The sequence below is a fragment of the Callorhinchus milii genome, unplaced genomic scaffold (genome assembly GCF_018977255.1).
Source record: "Callorhinchus milii isolate IMCB2004 unplaced genomic scaffold, IMCB_Cmil_1.0 Scaffold1, whole genome shotgun sequence".
NCBI lineage: Eukaryota > Metazoa > Chordata > Chondrichthyes > Chimaeriformes > Callorhinchidae > Callorhinchus > Callorhinchus milii.
The window spans coordinates 115,166,443-115,186,318 of record NW_024704742.1 but is presented as its reverse complement, the minus strand read 5'-3'; the positions used below and the strand labels follow the sequence as shown (position 1 = coordinate 115,186,318).

The 19,876-nt window shown below is 41.0% G+C and overlaps 1 protein-coding gene across 1 annotated transcript; it reads right to left on the bottom strand.

Annotated features, from left to right (window-relative positions):
• Nucleotides 1–3,878: 3,878 nt before the first annotated feature.
• On the bottom strand, nucleotides 3,879–15,917 carry gtf2h2 (general transcription factor IIH, polypeptide 2). Its single transcript, XM_007899787.2, has 16 exons — nucleotides 15,854–15,917; nucleotides 15,145–15,223; nucleotides 14,164–14,241; nucleotides 13,355–13,391; nucleotides 12,517–12,603; nucleotides 12,193–12,243; nucleotides 11,281–11,335; nucleotides 10,588–10,693; nucleotides 10,040–10,130; nucleotides 9,094–9,181; nucleotides 8,399–8,506; nucleotides 7,858–7,921; nucleotides 6,891–6,994; nucleotides 6,291–6,393; nucleotides 5,985–6,024; nucleotides 3,879–4,749 (listed from the first exon to the last, which is right to left on the bottom strand). Exons 2-16 carry the CDS (start codon nucleotides 15,198–15,200, stop codon nucleotides 4,636–4,638), a joined length of 1,182 nt encoding a protein of 393 aa, XP_007897978.1. The 5' UTR covers nucleotides 15,201–15,223; nucleotides 15,854–15,917; the 3' UTR covers nucleotides 3,879–4,635.
• Between the last annotated feature and the right edge of the window lie 3,959 nt (nucleotides 15,918–19,876).

Genomic DNA, 19,876 nt, shown 5'->3' with positions numbered 1-19,876 from the left:
GGGGGGGGGGAGGGGCGCGATTGCGTCATCGCAAAGCGACGCCCGGTGCCTGGGCGAGGGGGGTGTCGGTCGGTCGGTCGGTCAGGGCGTCGCCATGTCAACCGACAAACCATTAATCCTATAATAATAATAATAATCCTTGCATTTGATATAGCGCTTTTCACGTCGGGAGGACGTCCCAAAGCGCTTCACAGAACACACTGTAAAGTGAATTGACTGTATATTTGTGGGCGAACGCGGCAGCCAATTGCGCACAGCAATGTCCCACAAACAGTTGTAGATTGAAAATGACCAATTTATTATTGTTTTTGTTTTTTGGAGGGATTATTATTAGGCTCTGTGTGGAGTAAGGAAAACAGCAACTTACATTCACAGCAACTTACTGCCAACACATCCGTGTTTTGATTGACCTTTTCCCAGCCGGAGAGAAAGTCTGCAGAAAAGCACCTTTTTTTGTTGTTGTTGTTGTTGTTGGCGTTTGTTGTCTTGACCCCACAATTTACACGTTTGCAAAACCAACGAGAGAAGGGCTCGAGCAGGTGTGTCCTCGGGAAGGTGAGAAATATTTCTCAACGGAAAGCAAAACTACACAAAAAAAAAGCTCTGGAGTCTTATTTCAGGCGGAATGACCTGTGTCCAGGGACACATTCACACTGAAATTTGAATTGTACGTTGATGTGTTTTTTTTTAGCCTGAGCAGCAAATTTTATTGTAGAGGCAAACTGTCATACAATAGTTGTGAGATTTTACAAACATCACAAGAGTTTATCGTTTTAATAGCACCTGAATAAAAGAGCAGATGTTTATTGGCTATGGCGTTAAGTGTTCACCTACAAACCACTGAGTCCACTAAACTTCACAGTAAGTCATGTGAAACTCAGACGGAAAAAGTAAAGGTTTAGTAATCATTTGCCTTGTGAAAATGACAAGTGACCACAGTTGCTTATAAAATAGGAGGCTTGACCACAAAATATAATAAAAATAATCCTTGCATTTGATAGCACTTTTCACGTCTTCTAGATGTCTCAAAGCGCTTCACAGAATAGACCGTAAAGTGAATTGACTGTGTATTTGTGGGTGAAATGCGGCAGCCAATTGCGCACAGCAGTGTCCCATAAACAGTCGTGGATTGAAGTGACTAATTTTCTTTTTTTTTCTTGAGGGATTATTATCAGGCGTGTGGAGTAAAGAAACTTGCCTAAGGTTTCACCCTGCCAGGAATTGAACCCAGGTCTCTCGCTTTACAGTATATACTTTACAGTGTACAGTGAATTCACTTTACAGTATATTCTGTGAAGCGCTTTGAAACGTCTCAAAGACATGACAAGACAAATGCAAGGATTATTATTGACCAAGGCAACTTTTTAAAATCAATTATTCATGACTGCAACATCCACTTTTTCAGTCAGAAGATAATTTAAACGTTTTGGACCGATTTTGAACCTTGTAAGAAAATAATAACACAACCAACCTAATTATAAATAGTCATTTATTTTTTAAAAAGGTAATCAAAATGAACACCCATTTTTTTTCAATTAATAGTCACATAATAAAAACACACACCACCTGAACAAATTAGTTTCTTATAAAATGTGATGTTTTTTAAAAAAACATCATTTGGTCACAATTTAGAGGTCACTAAATACAATAAACAGTTATCTACCGTAATATAACTACAAGCAAGTTATACATTAAACTGATCTTGTTAAAGAAACCTAAATTGTATTACTAGCATTAGGAAAAGTAGTATTCCTTTCTTTTTAATATTTAGCACTTTTTTTTAAAAAAAGCATGTGATATTTGTCAATTCACATTAGATTTGCATTTTTTTTCTCAATCTCTGTGTGAACAGTTTATTTTAATACTTCCATATAACGTGAGGAGCTGTTCTATAGAGGTGCATTTCAGAGTCAGCGCAATCAAACTTCTAATTATTCAATGCTGATATTATTCAGTCATATCAATATTGCTGAGTTTCAGTTTAAGTGAAAATTTCTATGATGCTCAAAAAACACTAAAAATCTATGCATTCCTCCATTTAATCTCAATTCTAGACAATTATTACAACATTGTCAAAATATCAGTTTAATAAATTTTACAGCTCAACTTGTTCCATAATAGTTTGTATTTTCAGATATGCTGGATTTGCATAATGTACACTAGATATTTCACGATATTAGGAATAATGCACTTGTTTGTGAATGTAATAGTTAACATTCAAGTTAATATTTTGGCATGTTCATATTTTCCACCAAAACAAACTTGAATATCTAGTAATAAGCAGTAAATTACATTTTCTCCTCATCAGTTTTAATATCACATTGGCCATTCATTCTTAACTGTACAGTAAACCTCACCTAAGTCATATCAGTTGGGACCATACATGTAATATGACTTAAGCAAAGTATGAGTTATGTCAAACTTGCATAGAATATAAACTCGTGAACGGGACTTGGGGAATGTACAATTTAGGCAATTATACAATTTATAAGGATCAGACTGCGAGTTTTACTGTATTTCCCTGATGTAAATGAATAATACATAATGAAATCTAGTATATACAGCCACACAGTAACTATCGTCAGTAACATTTTCAAAACGCCAATGCAACAAAGTAAACCATCTGCTTGCACCAACCAAATGTAACAAAATGATTTGTAAATTGACGTTCTTTATAATCGTTGGAATGTCGAAAAGTATTGAAAGAACAAATTGACTATTCTAAGATAATATAGTCCTAACTGCTGGTAGGCAAAAGTTCTTTAATAAGTGCCAAACCATATTTAAAGCATAAAGAATGTTATATTTCAAATAAGGGTTAAAAAGGGAGCCACTTGTATGTTGGTCAAAATTGAACTCCACTTTTCTGAGACAAAAGCAGTGCATTTATACAGTACTTTTTTCTATTGACAAGAGGTAAAGTTATTTGTTTTCAGTTTATCAATTTCACAGATTTTTTTTGCGAGAAATCCAAAATCCAGCAAAAGAAAATTATTGTTGAATTCCTAGAGTGAAAACCTGGGGAAAATTGAATGTTACACAAAAAATCACCAAAACACTTTACAGATGAACCGTACTGACTATTCCATATTTTAAATGTCTTTTTTAAAAAAAAACTCAGGAGCTCAGTTGCAGTGTAAAACTGCACCACAGAGCAGGGTGCTCCCAGGTTCAATCCTCAGTCTATACTGACTAAACTGATCTAATCTGGGGCATGGAAGGGCATTACGATCGGCATCAACATTGCTGAGCTAGAGTGGGGGGAAATAGCCATGGTTTCTGCTTTGAATAGCTACTAGTGACCACTGGACCGCTGGAAAGTGCATGTGTGGATTGGCACAAATCTATCTCATGGTATGTGTCAAAGAATGGTCAGTTGGGTAATGTACCAAAGAGCAGAGTACCCATGAAGCAATTCCCTTACATGGGACTGCATTTAAAGAGAGGAAGGGGGGAAAAAAATGTCAGGCTTTTTCATTTCAATGAATAAAATAACATTATAATTTAGTATAATGTTACATCACTGATATGACTCGCTTTGGTAAAGGCCACAACAGACATTACCTCCACATACAACTGAAAGTGGCACACACATACAGGCTCCTCAGACTCAATTAAATAAATGATTGTGAATTCAGCAATTTGCCAATTCTATCAATTTAGTTGCCCCGGAAGGCAGTGATTCATGCTGGATTACAATCCAGCAAGCCCCACTCATCCCTGCAATACCTTATTCATACATCAGATTAGATAGAGGCATTGGAGGATATTTAACCATAAAATGGGTACCACACTGAGTCAAATTTTTCCGACAAAGGCTCTTACTAAACCCACTGCTTAACATTAATAATATACTGTATTCTGTGAAGCACTTTGAGATGTCAGAACAACGTGATAAGGGGCTATATCAAAGGATTATTATTAATGTCAACAGAATTTTTCAAATCCAGAAAGTTACAGGTTTGATCCCAGACTGGGATGAGTTTTAGCCAATCTTAGCTGAAAAATAGTAAAGGTGCTACAATCGGCCACAGGTTATGGGGGTAGGAAAGGGGGGAAATAATCAGCTCAGCTTTCCAATCATGATTGCTATCTACTGACTCCTGCTGGAAATGCGTACATATGAATGTCAAGTAAGGGCAGCAAGGGTTCCACTGTGATAGCCAGCACAATTAAATAGCTTGTCAACACTCAAAAGTTCAAGTTCACACATAAAGAATAGCCATTTGTTGAGGTATCAAGAGGGTGAGCATCATTCTATCACAGCAAGAAGCAATAACTTCAGAAAAGCGGAGAAAATGAAGGGGGGAAAAAACAACTGGAAATGTCAGGTAAAGGTAATAGAAACTGAAAACAAAAACCGTAAGAAAAGGTATTTGAGGTCAACATGCATATGGCTAAGACCTATTCAGTTGCTGGTTTTTTTTTGCTAAATTGATTTTAAAATGAACTATTCGTTTCATTTCACAGACATGAAAAGACCTGATTTTTACAAAACCGGATTGAACAGTTCAGGCATAGTATGAACAATATACGTTTTTGTAAACAAGGTTCCCAGCTATAGACACAGAAGATAGTTCTGCAAATTAGTTATTCAAATCTAGCTCTCCATTAACCAAATGCATTATTTGACCATCACTGAGGATCAGATTGGTTGTGGATGCACCCGGGACAGCAATGCAATGTGTTATGAATAAAAATGTCACACTCCAGACAAAAGGCATTCTGGCATACAGTGCAGATGTAAACCTGGAAGAAAAAAAAAAAAATTAAATCCAGGGAAACATATTGTATTAAACAAAAGAATACCAAATTCCCCCCGCCCCCACATACACAATTTACCATTTCCTTGTTGATTGTGGTGAGAGGGCAGGTGATTTGCTCCAAAATGCCATTTAAGACATCCCCAAGATTTAATAGGTGACTAACCCTCCAACTTCCTAGAGGACATACTTGGGCTTTTGCTTACCATATCTCTCAACAAAAGCATAACCAAGATAAGGAACTCGGTGAGTGAAGAATTAAGAGAACCGGAATCATATCACCTACAGCACAGCATGTTGGTACACATTGTGCAATTTTGTTCCTCAGTTGTACATGGTTCATTTGAAGTATCGCTGGAAGTTCACGGAACAAACAACATCAACAACAAACTGGATTTATATAGTGCCTTTCGCGTCAGAGGGACGTCCCAAGGCGCTGGACAATCAAGGGTTTACACTCAAGCTGGGGGATGGATACAAGACGGGTGGGGACCAAGGGAGGAGGAGGTGAAGAGATGACCAAAGGCACAGTCAAAGAGGAAGGTCTTAAGGTGGACCTGAAGGGGAAGGGGAAAGGAATCTGGATGGAGCTCCATAACGTGGAGACAAAAAGGCTGAAAGCACAATCACAGATAGTGGGACAAACAGGGCAGGGGACATGAAGCTAGCCAGTGCCTGCAGAGCGGAGGGAAATGACGGGTTGGTAGGTTTTAGAAGGTCAGAAAGGTAGGGTGGGGGAAGACTGTGGAGGGCTTTAAAAATTAGGAATAAATATAAAATTCTGAGAGTTGATGGGTTTTAAATTAAAGCCCAACATTCAAAATATGTTATACGTTCCTAAATACACAATCATGTTCCTAAATCCTAAATGTTACATCTCTCTAGTTTGCAGTTGACCATTGGATGAGACCACTTGATGAAACCATTGGGTGACAAAACAATGTGAATCCCTGAATTAACATAATGCTTAGCAGGTCATTGAATGGTGCATTGTACTGAAAGTTAACATTAATACTAAAATAACAAGATACAGATTAATGATTCCTAACTACATGATATTCAGCTCAAATTTGCTCTACAACGACATTAACCTTACCAAGCAGCATTGGCCCAGGTTTTGTAACTCGAATATACAGGCTTTGATTGTTAACATTCTTCTAAGCACAAAATTCATTTTTCTAAAAGTTTTCTATATATATACACACATATAACAACACTTACATTCTGATCTTTCATCTCCCCTTGGCAGCCTTGACAGTATCTAAATAGAAAGAAAAATATAGCATTTGTGCAAGAGACATCTTAATGTTTCAATGTTTAAAAATCAATTATTCTTGCATAGTTTACATACAAAGTCAAATAATTCACACAATTTCACAACATAGATTGAAAGATCAATTCTTCCACCCCACCCTCCACACACACACACACACACACACACAGTTCCGTTGATTACAGGCTCCATTTGAAAAAAAAATTCCCTCCTGTTCTAAGTCCCAGCACCTGGGTCTAATAACTACTGAATACCTTTCTCCCTGAATCCTCTCCAGTGGAGTTTCTCTGAACACATCCAATGGGAACAGGTGGTGATAAGATCTTGCCAAGTGGGGCGCAGACACTAATGTAAGACCTAATGCAAACAGAAAGCAATATTGAATAGTTATTAATAGGATGCAGTCAGCAGGCAGTCCCAGCACACAGTAGACTATGACAGCATAAGCTTCTGGAAGCATTCCAGTATGGTTTGAAAACTATTAATATTGCTAAACATTATGGGGCTATATTCCACATAGCCCAAAAAATTAGCATCTCACAGTATTTCACAAAATTCTGTTCTGAAAAATGGGACGAATGGAATGAGGTAAACTCTGCACCCCACCTCCCCCCCAAAATCCGCCAATATTGAGGCACTTTAAATGAATCAATATCCACACTCAACAAGTACTCTAACAAGTTGATTAAGCCTTAAATTTAAGTGAAGCAGTATGCATACAGAACCCATGTCCAGTATGGTGATAGAACAATGTCAGCAATTTTTATTGCTATAATTTAATGTTACTGGATTTTATTGCTGTAACGTGCAAATTATGCCAGTTTAGTGTAGGAGTTTGTGCTGTACATACTTACCACATACTTTACATTCTACAGGTAGTTCAGTATATTTAGCTCTGCACTGGGGGCAATAATATCCACCAAGTGTTAACACTGGCCCACTACTGCTATCTAAATGTCTGAACACATAAACACAAGTTATTAATGTAGGAATGTTCTGTTCAAAAACATTACATTGAAATAATCATATGATTTAGTTCTAGAAATCTGCAGCAAGTTAGTTTATAGGGACCAGTTTGTGAATTAATACAGTAAATGATGTGAATTAATACATTACAATGAGAAAGCTGCTATACCAAATGCAAGGATTATTATTAGTAGTAGTAACACATCTCCCCAATAGCAGAGTGAGTAAAGAAGACCAAAGTTCATTCCTGATCTCAGCCTGGGCAGGTTGAGTGCAACAAATGGCATTAGTGCCAAAAGTGGAAAGTATGGGAACAAAATTAGACAGGGTTTACACTTCTATTTAATGACCCCTTCTCGAAAGACCATGTATATGGCCGTTAAGCAAGGTAAGATCAGGATTGGCTGTTTTGATCCTCAAGATAGTATGAGCTTGCACTCCAGGACACTACCCCGCATGAAGGGCGCAATATAAATGCAAGTTGTTGTTGCTGCTCTCACATTCTTGGCTCACACGAGAAGTTGGCCACTTGGGTGAGATATGCCCACAGGAACTACACTCCAGCAAAAGCCAGAACCTTTTATGAAAGCAGATGTCAGATAAGGAAAGAATTGGGAACAAAAAAAGGCTAAAAAATGAACAACAGAGTGACTACGATGTAAAAATGGAACTAGTCAATTAATTGTATTTATATGAAGAAAGTAAGAATTCACAGTTAAATTTGTGCCATCTATATTTTCATAAGAAAAAATATTCAATTTATACAAACAGAATAGCTTTGGTACATTATGGTCACCCATATCATTTTAAACCATATATTGTATTGTTGAGTCTCATTTGGCCCATCATACTTACGCCATACTAAAAGATGGTTTTGCATCTTGATCTGAAAATGATGCCATTGTATGCTGGGGGAAACCTTACAATAAGACATTAATGAGCATTCATATATCATGCATAAACAATATTTCACAGTACAGCAAACTACAGCATGTTCCCATACCTCTGGCAATGTCAGCTTTTAAATCAGTTACTAAGTGGTGTGCAAAGGGCACTCGCCATCAACCTCCCCTCAGTTCCTCCTCTCACAGAACGCACAGCTAAGATTGGGAACTGCAATATAGAATTGTTCCACTAGCAATGGTGTAATACTGTACCATATCTGGCCACCTTGCAAAACTATTTATTAAATTAAAAGTAATTTAATAATGCCACATGGTCATTTGGAAAAATACTACATTCCAAAACTCTTATGATCTGATATAAATTGATCAATTAAAAAAAAGTAGCATTAGATTTTGATTAAAATAGTTTTAAAGCACTTTTTTCCCAAAAGGCACAAAAGACCTTCAGAGTTTCCAAGGTATAAAGACTCAATAAGTGAGCATGTACTTACCCATACGAATAAGGGAACACTCTGAGGTAGAGCTGGCAGGTGGAGGGCTCACATGATACATAAGCAACTCTTTGAAATGGTTCTCATCTAAAATAACATGGTAAGTACCTGGGAATGGACCAGAGGGGAACAAAACAAAGATGTTAATATTTCTTAAACTAGATTACACTTTCTAAATTAGATTATACAGTATTTGTTTTTAATTTAACCCTTGTCTCCTTGGGCCATGAACCAACTAACAATGCTACTATAAGTAAGCTCCAACAACCACACAAAGTTCTCATCTATCTTCCATTTCTTTATTCCCAAGCCGGCTATGCGAAGGGACGAGGAGTGGGATGTGAGCAGGTTGGAGAGGTAGGGAGGTTCAAAAGCATGAATTGTATTGTAGGAGAGTCTGAAGCAATTGATCCTTTCTGCGACAGGGAAACAATGGAGCCTGGCAAGGACTGGGTGCAGAGTTTGGTACCAGTGAGGATATGGCTGGCAGAGTATTAACTGATAATGTGCAGATCAAAATAATATTTATGGACAACTAGAATTATAGCAAGAAGTCCTTTACCTGAACACTTTGGATACATGAATATTGTGATAAGAGCTTGCGTTAAGATCAACAATATTGAAGATTTCATCCTCAAAAACACAAACAATCTTAGGTTTTTTGCAAGGTGAGTCCATCAGTTCAAGTTACCTACCGCCAGTTTCACGGGTGAGCATGGTACAGACACGAACTTCTGCCGACAGACCAATCACTGACACTCGAATTTTAACAGCCTTCAAGCACTTCATACATAATTAAAATAAAAACAAATTAGAATGATAAAAAGAACCAGCATTTGTATCACAACAAAACATGAGTCACGAGTAGGTAAAAATAAATTAGCTTTCTCAACAACTGAGTAAGTAAATGTACCACATGGATGCTACTGAGCCATGCAGGTTTGATTGCAAAGTGAATGCATCAATTCAGATTACCTACCACCAGACTCAAGGGTGAATACTGTAAAGGACACTAAAGAGAGGGCCTCCCCCTCCAATTACTGTTGTGACCAAGCTACCCCAGCTCATTTGGGTTGATGGTGGTAACATTAACATTTACCATAGGCTTGAGTGAGAAAAAAAACAGCCACAATTCACACAGATGGAATTGTGTTTGAATGCCAGATAAGACCACGGTCACACAAAAGCATGAGGAAGTCACATTTGTTTAGCCTGCTAATGCTCACTGTCTAGTGAAGAATAGCCATTTAGGAATGGTACAATAATAATAATGGGGCAATAGTGCAGCTGCAACCCAACATGGCGTCAGAAAATGGGGGAAATTTAAGAGGTGAAAAAGAAGTTACTAACATTTTATTTCCTTCAGCTGTAATAGAAGTCTCCAATTCTATTGATATAATTTTATAAAATTGACAAATCATTAAAATATGTATCATCAGCATTTTCCTCTACAGCCTGGATTCAAATTTAGGAACCACACCGTTGAGTATGGATTACTAAGGCTCACTACAGGTTCACTACAAGTGAACTAAGGCAGGGCACGGGGCATGGGGCAAGAGCGATACAAAGATTGGGAGGGTGGAGAGAAGGGAACTTGTACAGTATTAAAAAAAACTGAAACTACATTGGCAAAACAATCACCTTAATCAGGTCATAAATGTTGGATGGATCACAAGTTGTAAGGCTGCTAAAAATAACAATGACTTCACGACTGGTGTGTCCTGGCATGTGCCTTTGAAAATTGGGGAAAGAATGGAAAGAAAAGAGATCGTCATATTCATTAACATAATGCAATAGCAACTGCTACATTGCAGATTCTTCAAGTGAAAATACAGTCAGTTCAAATCCACTGGGGTTAAAAGGAGCTGAGCCATCCTTCCAAGTACTGCTGATGAGCTAGGCTGGCTGTATTGTCATCAGCAGTGCCCTGGAGTACTGCGGACCACCTGGCTCAGTAACTGGACTATCGAGGGGGCTGGCACGATTCTGATATTCCGTTGCCAAACATGTCGTCTTGGAGTCAGCTCCAAGAAGACCCCAGTTAACTCCTTTCCCCCCGCTCCCTCCCGGAGAATAGTCACTAGTAGGAAAAGTATGTGGAGACAAGAAACAATATAAAGATTGCGAGGGTGAAAAGAGGGGAACTTATACAGTATGAAAAAAAATAACAAAATTCATAAAATACTTACTTTAGAGTTTCCATTGCCAAGCTGAGTGAATTATAAAGTGACGGCTCCCCACTGCATGCAACACCAACCACTTTCTTCAGTGCTTCAATATGTTTCTTTGGGTTGCCTAAACCAGAAATAACAGCAAAATGTCTTAGAAACAATGTATTTAGCCATCCCTGTATAAAATGTAATAATAATCCTTGCATTTTATATAGCGCCTTATCACGTATTCAAGACGTCTCAAAGCGTTTCACAGAATATACTGTAAAGTGAATTCTCTGTATAGTTTGTGGGCAAAACGCGGCAGCCAATTGCGTACAGCAGTGTCCCACAAACAGTTGTGGATTGAAGTGACCAATTTTTTTTTTTTTCTTGAGGGATTATTGTTAGGCGTGTGGAGTAAGGAAACTTGCCCAAGGTTTTGCCCTGCCGGGAATCAAACACAGGTCTCTCGCTTGCGAGGCAAGTGCTCTAACCACTGAGCTACAGGATTCCACAGTCCTGTTTTAATACTGTACATTTTAATATTCCTCTTTTTTCATCATCCGTTTAATTCCCTTTTAAAAATTAATTTGGGGCTCAGTAACATTTGTGGCAGACACCTCACACTCCAAGTACCATATAGAAAGAAAATAATGAAGAGGGCCGCTAGCACCTATACAACTGTCAAAATACATACTGTAATAGAGTCACTGTGAAGACTAATATCACCTGCAAGCTCGGTCATCTTCTCTGCCCGTTTAGTTTTTGTACTAATGATACCGATCTAAAAATGAAACAAAACACAGATCATGTCATCACCGACTGTAACTGCAGACCTGCTCCAGGTCTCTCGCACTTCTTGCCCCACCATTGGTGGTCGGGCATTCAGCCGCTCTGGAACTGTATCCTGCAAACCCTCGCCATCACCCCCTCACCTCCTTCAAGTCCTATCTGAAGAACTTCCTCTTCGAACGTGCCTTTGGCCACCATTCCACCCCCACCTACCCTGCCCTCCACCTTTCCTGACCCCAATTCGGGTCCAAAACCCGATTATCCAGCGCCTTGGGACATCTTTCCGACGTGAAGGGAGCTATGTAAGTGTAATTTGTTGTGGTTGCATGGAGAGAATGCAGTAAAATCCCAAGGTGAACAGCCTTACAGCGGTCTTGACCACCTTTCCTTGTTGTCCTCAATAAAGAAAGAGTATCACAGCTAGAGTGTGTTTTACACATCACAATTTACTGGTAAGGACACTCTTTATGCAGAATTGGGATCAAATGCAACAGAATGAAAAGGCAAGAGAAAGTGAATGTTGCATAACAAAAGGTGCTTCTATAATCCAATCGTTACTTTCAATCATGTTAAAATTACATTAAAAATAGGATTTATTGCTTTAAGATACATATTTACCCTCTCTCTCGAGTCACCTACGAACACACGTCTAAAAGCGCTTCACAGAATATACTGTAAAATGTAGTGACTGAGTAATTTGTAGACGAATATGGCAGCCAAGCTAAACAGACCAATGTCACACAATCATGAATGTCCCAAGGTAACTGTTACAGCTACATACAATTTGGCTAATCGATGATAAGCTATCCAGAGGTAGCTGAAAGTTGATCCAGACACTTATGTTCATACCTGACTAATGGGATTTTGGTCAAAGTATTCTTCTACAAAATATTCCAGCAACTGAAAAGAAAAGCAAGAAAAAATCAATTTAAGAAGCTATTGCCTGTTAAAGAGTAGCATAAAACAGATTGTGTTTAAAAACTAAGGGCATCTCACAAGAGAAAGCCAGGTTTGTCAAGAATAATTTTACTTAGAAACATTACAAGAACTTTACAGAGACATCCAAAATAAACACAGCTTCATGCTTCCTCACATAACCATTGATAGTGTTACATTTGGATGGAGTGAAACAAATTTTAATACGGGAAGTTAAAGGAAGCCCCTGCTTTTTACCTTTAGTGTACAGGCAAGTCGATTAGGTTTCAAATCCTGATCTTCCATTGATCTCGACATGTCTACTACCACATACAAGTGTCGCATCTGCAATACAAGGAATAAATTGTTAAAAAGTGGTTCACCTCCTTTGACCACATCTTAAGAGTTGTATTGTGTTCCAAACTGTGTGCATATCATGTTCAACCATTATAACTCATTAGAGACTGCAGTTATATTATTGTGCAGTTATACTATTTGGTCATTCCACTTTAGGGACTGTGGAGAGGGTGCAGAAAAGATTTACTTGGATGATAACAGAGATGAGTGACTTGACCTATTGAAGAGACTCAAAGAACTGGGCCTATTGTTATTGGAACAAAGAACATTAAGGGGAGACCCAATAGTGGCCTTTAAAATTATGTGGGATTTTGATAAGAGTCAATAGGAAGTATTTATTTCCACTGATTGGGGAGTCAGTGACTAGAGGGAAACAATTTAAGATAGTTAGCAAAGGAACAAAGAGGGAGATCAGGAGGATTTCTTTTACACAGATATTTAGGATGTGAAATTCTCTGATGGTGCAGGATCCAGAATTAGTTTTCAAGAGGGAACTATATACAGATATCTAAAAAGAAATAATTTGCAGTATGAGCAAAAGGCAGGTAATGGAACAGAATCAATTGCTTTCAAAGAGCCACTACACACATGATAGGCCAAATGGCCTTCTTCTGTTCTCTAAATTTCTAAAGTTCTATGTTTAAATGGGAAGAGGGTCAGTGTCAGAAACACTGAGAACCGACTTAATCTGTGTGGTATGTCCATCAACAAGAAGACAATGGTCATCTAAAACACTTACCATTCCAAGTCTAACTTGTCCATAGTGCTCACAAACTCTATAAAGGAAGGAAGCAATTATATAATTTACAGTTTTTTTTAAATTCTCACATTTTTTTCATCCCATTCAATTTGGAGGGGGGTGGGGGGAAGAGATCCATAAACACCATTCACTCTCCCCTACCTACTCAGTCATTCTCCATGTACAAATCCAGATAATGAGTGTTGGGACAACATTTATAATCGCATTTGATATTTGATTGTAAGGGCATCATGCCCAATCCTGTTGTCATCTGCTGTCCACAAACACCTTTCAGGAAGGTACTGTTGATGATTAATCAACTAGCTTAGTTTGTTAGCATGACTTGGAGGATCAGAGCAGTCACTTAGGGCTGTGGGATGTGCAAGTGTTAAAAATGGTAATCGGAGCAGTTTTAGCTAGTTAAAATCCAGCAGTACTGGGGTTGCAAACTGCACCTAAACCTTTTGCTTTTTGTCCACAAAACAGTCAATTCACTTTATATTATATTCTGTGAAGCGCTTTGAGACACTTCAAAAACATGATAAGGCGTTATAGCAAATGCAAGGATTACCAAACTAGCCAAACACAAACAATAAAAATGCAGGAGTCCCCATAGTTAGGTTTCGAGCATCTTCCATGTTTAACCTTAGTCCAACATGGGTTATGTTAATTAGTATGAGCCTTTGCCACAAACCTATCTGGTAGGCAGCTAGCCGGCCTAGCCTCACTCCCAGAAGAGAGGACCTACATGAGCAATGTTTTGTCACGATAATTAAATACAAAATTCAATAATTGGGATGCTGCTGTACCTTTTCCTTTTTTCTTTGAAGAGGAGATCATCAACACTAGCTTTAAGTGAACCCGACTCATCTTCTTTAAGGACTTCCCTGGAAACAGAGAGAGCAATGTTCATCAAAAGCTTTCGAAGCATTCCCATGGTCCACATCCTCGAGTGCCAGAATACTCTGGTAATGAGTTATGAGTTCATAAGTGTCTCTCTTTAATTCAACAGAGGTTTAATACTTTGGTCTGGGAGTCAATCTTAAGCTATCCAATTCTGGAAAGCATGGCACCAACTGGGCATCGCTGCATACTCAATGTTACATGCTTTTCCAAGTGTAGACACATGTGGATCAGTCTCACAAATTTCTTGTTACTGGCAGAATAACATTTTATGCTGATATTTTCTTCTTTTGTAGAAAAAGAAAGTACTTTGAACAAAAAAATGGTTCCATTGACTTTCCTTCTCCATGTAGGAGGTGGAGAGAAAGTATGGAGGTCATTCAAGAGAAAATCCAGGTTCAAAACTTTCATTGTATATATAGAACAAGTGTCATTAAGTAGTTCCTAACACATAAATTTGTATTATCTATCACGTCGGGAGGATGTCCAGCACCTTGGGTCATCCACCTGACGTAAATGGCACTAGATAAATGCTATATTTGTAGTTGCATCTATACAGCCGAACTAAGTTTCAAAATGCAGGAATTCATAATATCAGTTTATTACCATTCTGCAAAATAATAGCTATCCTTTACTCTGAAAGAGTATAAAAAAGGTTGTATAACACACACCAAACTCCCAGACTCTAGCTGTTTGATAATGTCTGGTGACTGAAGGTTATGTGATGTCCAGTGTCATTCTCTTCGGTTTTATGTAATTCAGTAAAGAAGGGCCATGTTTATTATAGTTCTGTTTTTTTGCCTGATAAATTCAAACAAAAATTTAAATAAATTAGAGATAAGCAATATTTAAAGAATTCTCATCCAAAGGTGAAACTAAAAACTTACCAAGTCCTCTCATAACCTCCTTCCCACCGTTTTGTTCTTTCTGGTTCGTCATACATAGTTCCGTTTTTTTTGTAAATCTCTAAAATAAACAATACAAAACTATTATCTAAACACTGGCATTTTCATTGAATGAAACAATTCTCACATCTCCTGTGCCCCAGCTTTCATGAACATCCCCATCCTGTGCCTTCACTGAACCTTTTTGTTCTCACACTCTATCCCTCCCTCTCTTACAAACACACACACTCTCACTTTCTATATATATTATGCATATATATTAAATATATATATTTGTGCACACATACATATAACATACTGTATTGTGTGTATATATAAGCAAGTTCAGACCTCCTCTCCCTCCATATATAATAATCCTTGCATTTGATATAGCGCCTTATCACGTCTTCGAGACATCTCAAAGCGCTTCACAGAATATAGTGTAAAGTGAATTGACTGTATATTTTGTGCTCAGTCTATATATATATATGACACGATAATCTCTCTTTGTCTCTATATACGGTGTAAATACTGTATCACTGTCTCCCTGACACACTGCACCTCTTTATATATACATATATGTGCACTATATTCTCTCTGTATAATATATATATACACATGTCTGTGTGTAACCTCTCTCTGCACACACCATACCCTCTGTGTGTGTGTAATGTATAGATTATGGAACACAAAGTCTCAGTGATTGACTCACGAGTTGGGAGCCTGAGCCTCTCGGTGCCTCACACAAACGCTTCCCCCCCCGCGCTCCGCCCCTCGCCCAGAGTTCCGGCTCGGCCGCTTCCTGTCTGGCCGCCCGGACTCCTGGTGCCGCGGCACAGGCTGAGCCAGTCACGTGGCCTGGGTACCACTGTGCAGCTTCAATTCACATGATGATGTCCCTGTGTCCAAAGAAGATGACCATATTTTGTAAACCAAATCCAGGGACACACACAGACACATAAATAAATATATGTATATATATATACAAATAAATAGTACTGGAGAAGCTTGTTGGATTAATGGTTGTATTTTCTCGGACCATTGTATCTGTTCCAGAATGTTACTCTTCTCGCTCAGTCTCTGGCGGATCTCAAGACGGGGCAAATGTGGCCCCAGCGACACAATACCTCACGCGGGGACTTTCCCTGGAAATCGCAGCCGTGTGGTCACCACTAATCTAAAGTCGCAATAGGTTTACAAATGTAACCCTAATATATAATCCTTGCATTTGATATGGCGCTTTTCACGTCTTCGAGACGTCTCAAAGCGCTTCACAGAATATACTGTAAAGTGAATTGACTGCATATTTTGTGGGCAAAACAAAAAAAAAATCTTACAAAAACGCAAGGGCTGGAAAAGACTTGCAGCCTGTTCTGAAGGGGAAAAATAAATAATGTTAAACTATTAACATCTCTCATACCCCTCAATTGAATTATTTATCAAATAGTCATCTAATTTCCTCATGGATTTTGCTGCCACCTCATCCCCTTCATCACTCTGCAAACAAATTGAATCTGAACTATATACAACAACATAGATTTATATAGCATCCTCCACGCCGGATGGTGTCTCAGAGTGCTTCACAGTAACGGATCCCGGGGCCGAACTAGGGGGAGGGGGAGGAAGGTGACCAAATGCGCGGTCGAAAAGAAAGGTCTTCAGCAGGACCTGAAAATAGGAAGAGAGGGGACGAGGCGAAGGGAGTGAGGAAGGGAATTCCAGAGCCTTGGGGCATAGTGACTGAAGGCATAGCCGCCGAGGGTGGAACGGAGAACTCTGGGAATGAGGAGGAGGCCAGACCCGGAGGAACTAAGGCAATGGATATTGATTTGAGGAGAGAGGAGGTCAGAGTGGTAGGGGTTGCAGAGGATTTGAATACAAGGTTGAGGATCCTGAAATCGATCCTCTCTGGGATAGGTAGCCAGTGCAGTCTGGCAAGGACTGGGGTGATCGGGGAGCGGAGTTTCGTGCCAGTGAGAATGCGGGCGGCAGAGTTTTGAATGATCTGGATTTTATGGATGGTAGTGGATGGGAGACCGGTGAGGAGGGCATTAGAGTAGTCCAGCCGAGAGGTGACAAAGTCATGGACTAGGGTTTCAGCAGCTTTCGGAGAGAGTTATTGGTGGAGACGGGCGATGCGTCGGAGGTGGAAGAAGGCGGTGCTGGTGAGAGACCGGATGTGGGAGAGGAAGGATAATTGGGGGTCGAACATGACGCCTAGGTTGCGTACGGGTTCGGAGAGTTTTAGGGGGAGGTCAGGTAGGTGGAGGAGGTGAGAGCCATGAGATTTTAGATGTTGACGAGAGCCAAAGAGTACAGCTTCCATCTTGTCAACGTTTAGCTGAAGGAAATTTGCGCTCATCCAGCCCCTGAGATCTGACAGACAGGCTGACAGAACATCAGGGGACTGGGGGTCGCAACGAGAGGTGGAAAAATAGAGTTGGGTATCGTCCACATATGTGTCTGCGGATGACATCCCCAAGAGGGAGCATGTAGATCAGAAAGAGGAGGGGGCCAAGGATGGATCTTTGGGGTACCCCATAGTTAACCGGGTGAAAGCGGGAGAAGCTGTTTGTGCAGATGTACTGCTGGCGGTTTGTGAGGTAGGACTCGAACCAGGCGAGTGCGATCCCACTGAGGTGGATGACGGAGGAAAGGCAGTAGAGGACGATGGCGTGATCGACTGTGTCGAACGTGGCGGAGAGCTCCAGGAGGACAAGGAGCAGAGGGAGCTCTGGTCACAGAAAGAGAGGATGTTGTTTGTGACTTTCACAAGCGCGGTCTCTGTACTGCGGGCAGGGCGGAAACCGGACTGGAGGGGTTCGAAGAGGGAGTGAGAGAGAGGTGTGCGAGAAGTTGATTGGCAACAACACGTTCTAGGAGTTTTGCAAGGAAGGGCAGGTTAGAATTGGGGTAGTAGTGTCTGGGGTTTGAGGGATCTATGGAAGATTTTTTGAGGAGGGGGATGACAGCAGTTTTGAGGGGGGCAGGGACTGATCTGGAGGACTGGTTGATGATGTCAGCCAACAGTGGGCAGAGGAGGGGGAGCTGGGTGACCAGCAAGTTGGTGGGGAGGGGGTTGAGGCAGTAGGTGGTGGGTTTCATGGAGGTGATGGGAGGGTGAGAGGGAGGGAGAGATGGGGAGGAAGGAATGTAGGATGGGATTGGTGGTAGGAGCAGATGATGGGGAGGGTGAGGGGGACAGAGAGGGCGTGGTGGTGAGTGACAAGAGGCAGGTGGATGAGGCTGCCTGGTGGATGTTGTGAATTTTAGATGAAATGAAGTTCCATGATCTCCTCTCATTTGGCATTTGATATGAAGATTGAGGAGGCCTGAGGGGGGGCACAGAGGAGGTAGTGGGTGGAGGAAAAAAAGATTTTAGGGTTGTGTTTAGCCTCCAAGATGATGTTGGGAGTAGAAGGCTGTTTTTGGGCGTGTCAAGAAACGGAGGTAGCTGTGGAGATGTATGAGCCACAGTTGGTGGTGAACTGTCAGGTCAGTTTTCCGCCATCTGCACTCAAGCAGCCGGGTTTGGGTTTTTAGGTGGTGGAGATGGATATTGTACCGGGGGAGCGGGTGGGTTTGGAGATGGTCCTGGATTTCAGGGGGACGAGGGAGTTGAAGGTGGAGGAGAGGCAATCATAGAGCAGCTGGACGGCTGCTTCGTGATCTCCGCGGGTGGAAAGCCAGAGGGATAGGATGTTTGATGATGCAAGGGCCTTTGTGAGGGTCTCAGGGATAGCCTTTTCCAAGGTGGTAGAGGATAGTTGAAGGCTTGGTGGAGGAGAGAGGGATGTGAGAGGAGAAGGAGATGAGGAAGTGGTCCAAGATGGCCTTGTCCACTATGCTGAATTTGGAAATGTCAAGGCCATGAGTAGTAACGAGGTCAAGGGCATGACCACGGTTGTAGGTGGGTGAATTTATATGAACAACAACAAGATTCCATTTATTGAGGGCCTTTCACGTCGGGAGGACGTCCCAAGGTGCTGTACAGTTGGGTCAGCAACCGAGCAGGGGGGAAATGATCAGGGTGAGGGGAGGGAAGGGAGGGAGCAAGGAGGGGGTAGAGAGTCGAGAGGGGAGCTGAAGGCACGGTCAAAGAGAAGGTCTTGAGACCGGCCTTGAAGGAGGAAAGGGAGGAGGCGGCGAAGGCACTGGGGGATAGAGTTCCAGAGCCTAGAGGCTGAGAGGCTGAAGGCCCGGCCGCCGATGGTAGGGCGGTTGGGGCGGGGGATGTGGAGCAGACCGGAGCCAGAGGAACGGAGGGTACGGGCAGGTAGGTAGGGGGATAGTAGGTCGGAGAGGTAGGAGGGAGCAAGGCCGTGAATGGCCTTGTAGGTGAGGGTGAGGATCTTGAATTCGATGGGTGAGGTTTAGGGAGGAGAGGAGGGTAGTGAAGTCCGCAGACGTAGTGCAAGGGGAGTGTAGGTGGAGGTTGAAATCGCCCACTATGAGCAGATGCTCGGAGCAGAGGGACAGGGAAGAGAGTAGAGATGTCTGTATGGAAGGAGCCGGGGGGCTTAGTGGGGCGGTGGACAAGGAAGATTTCCAATGGGAGAGAGGGGTGGAAGAGGGTGAGGTGCTCGAAGAATGGGAAGCAGTCAGAGGAGTAGGGGGTAAGACCAAGGGAGGCTTTGGAGATGAGGGCCACCCCGCCGCCACGTTGGTTTGGACCACGGGTGTGATGGAAGGTGTAACCTGGAGGGGAGGCTTCCACTAGGGTGATGGAGTCATT

Coding starts and splice junctions, on each gene's coding strand:
- gtf2h2 (XM_007899787.2), bottom strand. CDS start 15,200: ATGTATGACGAACCAGAAAGAACAAAACGGTGGGAAGGAGGTTATGAG. Junction 12,604..13,354: donor GACAAGTTAGACTTGGAATG/GTAAGTGTTTTA, acceptor CTTGTATTGCAG/ATGCGACACTTGTATGTGGT. Junction 4,750..5,984: donor GGGAGATGAAAGATCAGAAT/GTAAGTGTTGTT, acceptor TTTTTCTTCCAG/GTTTACATCTGCACTGTATG.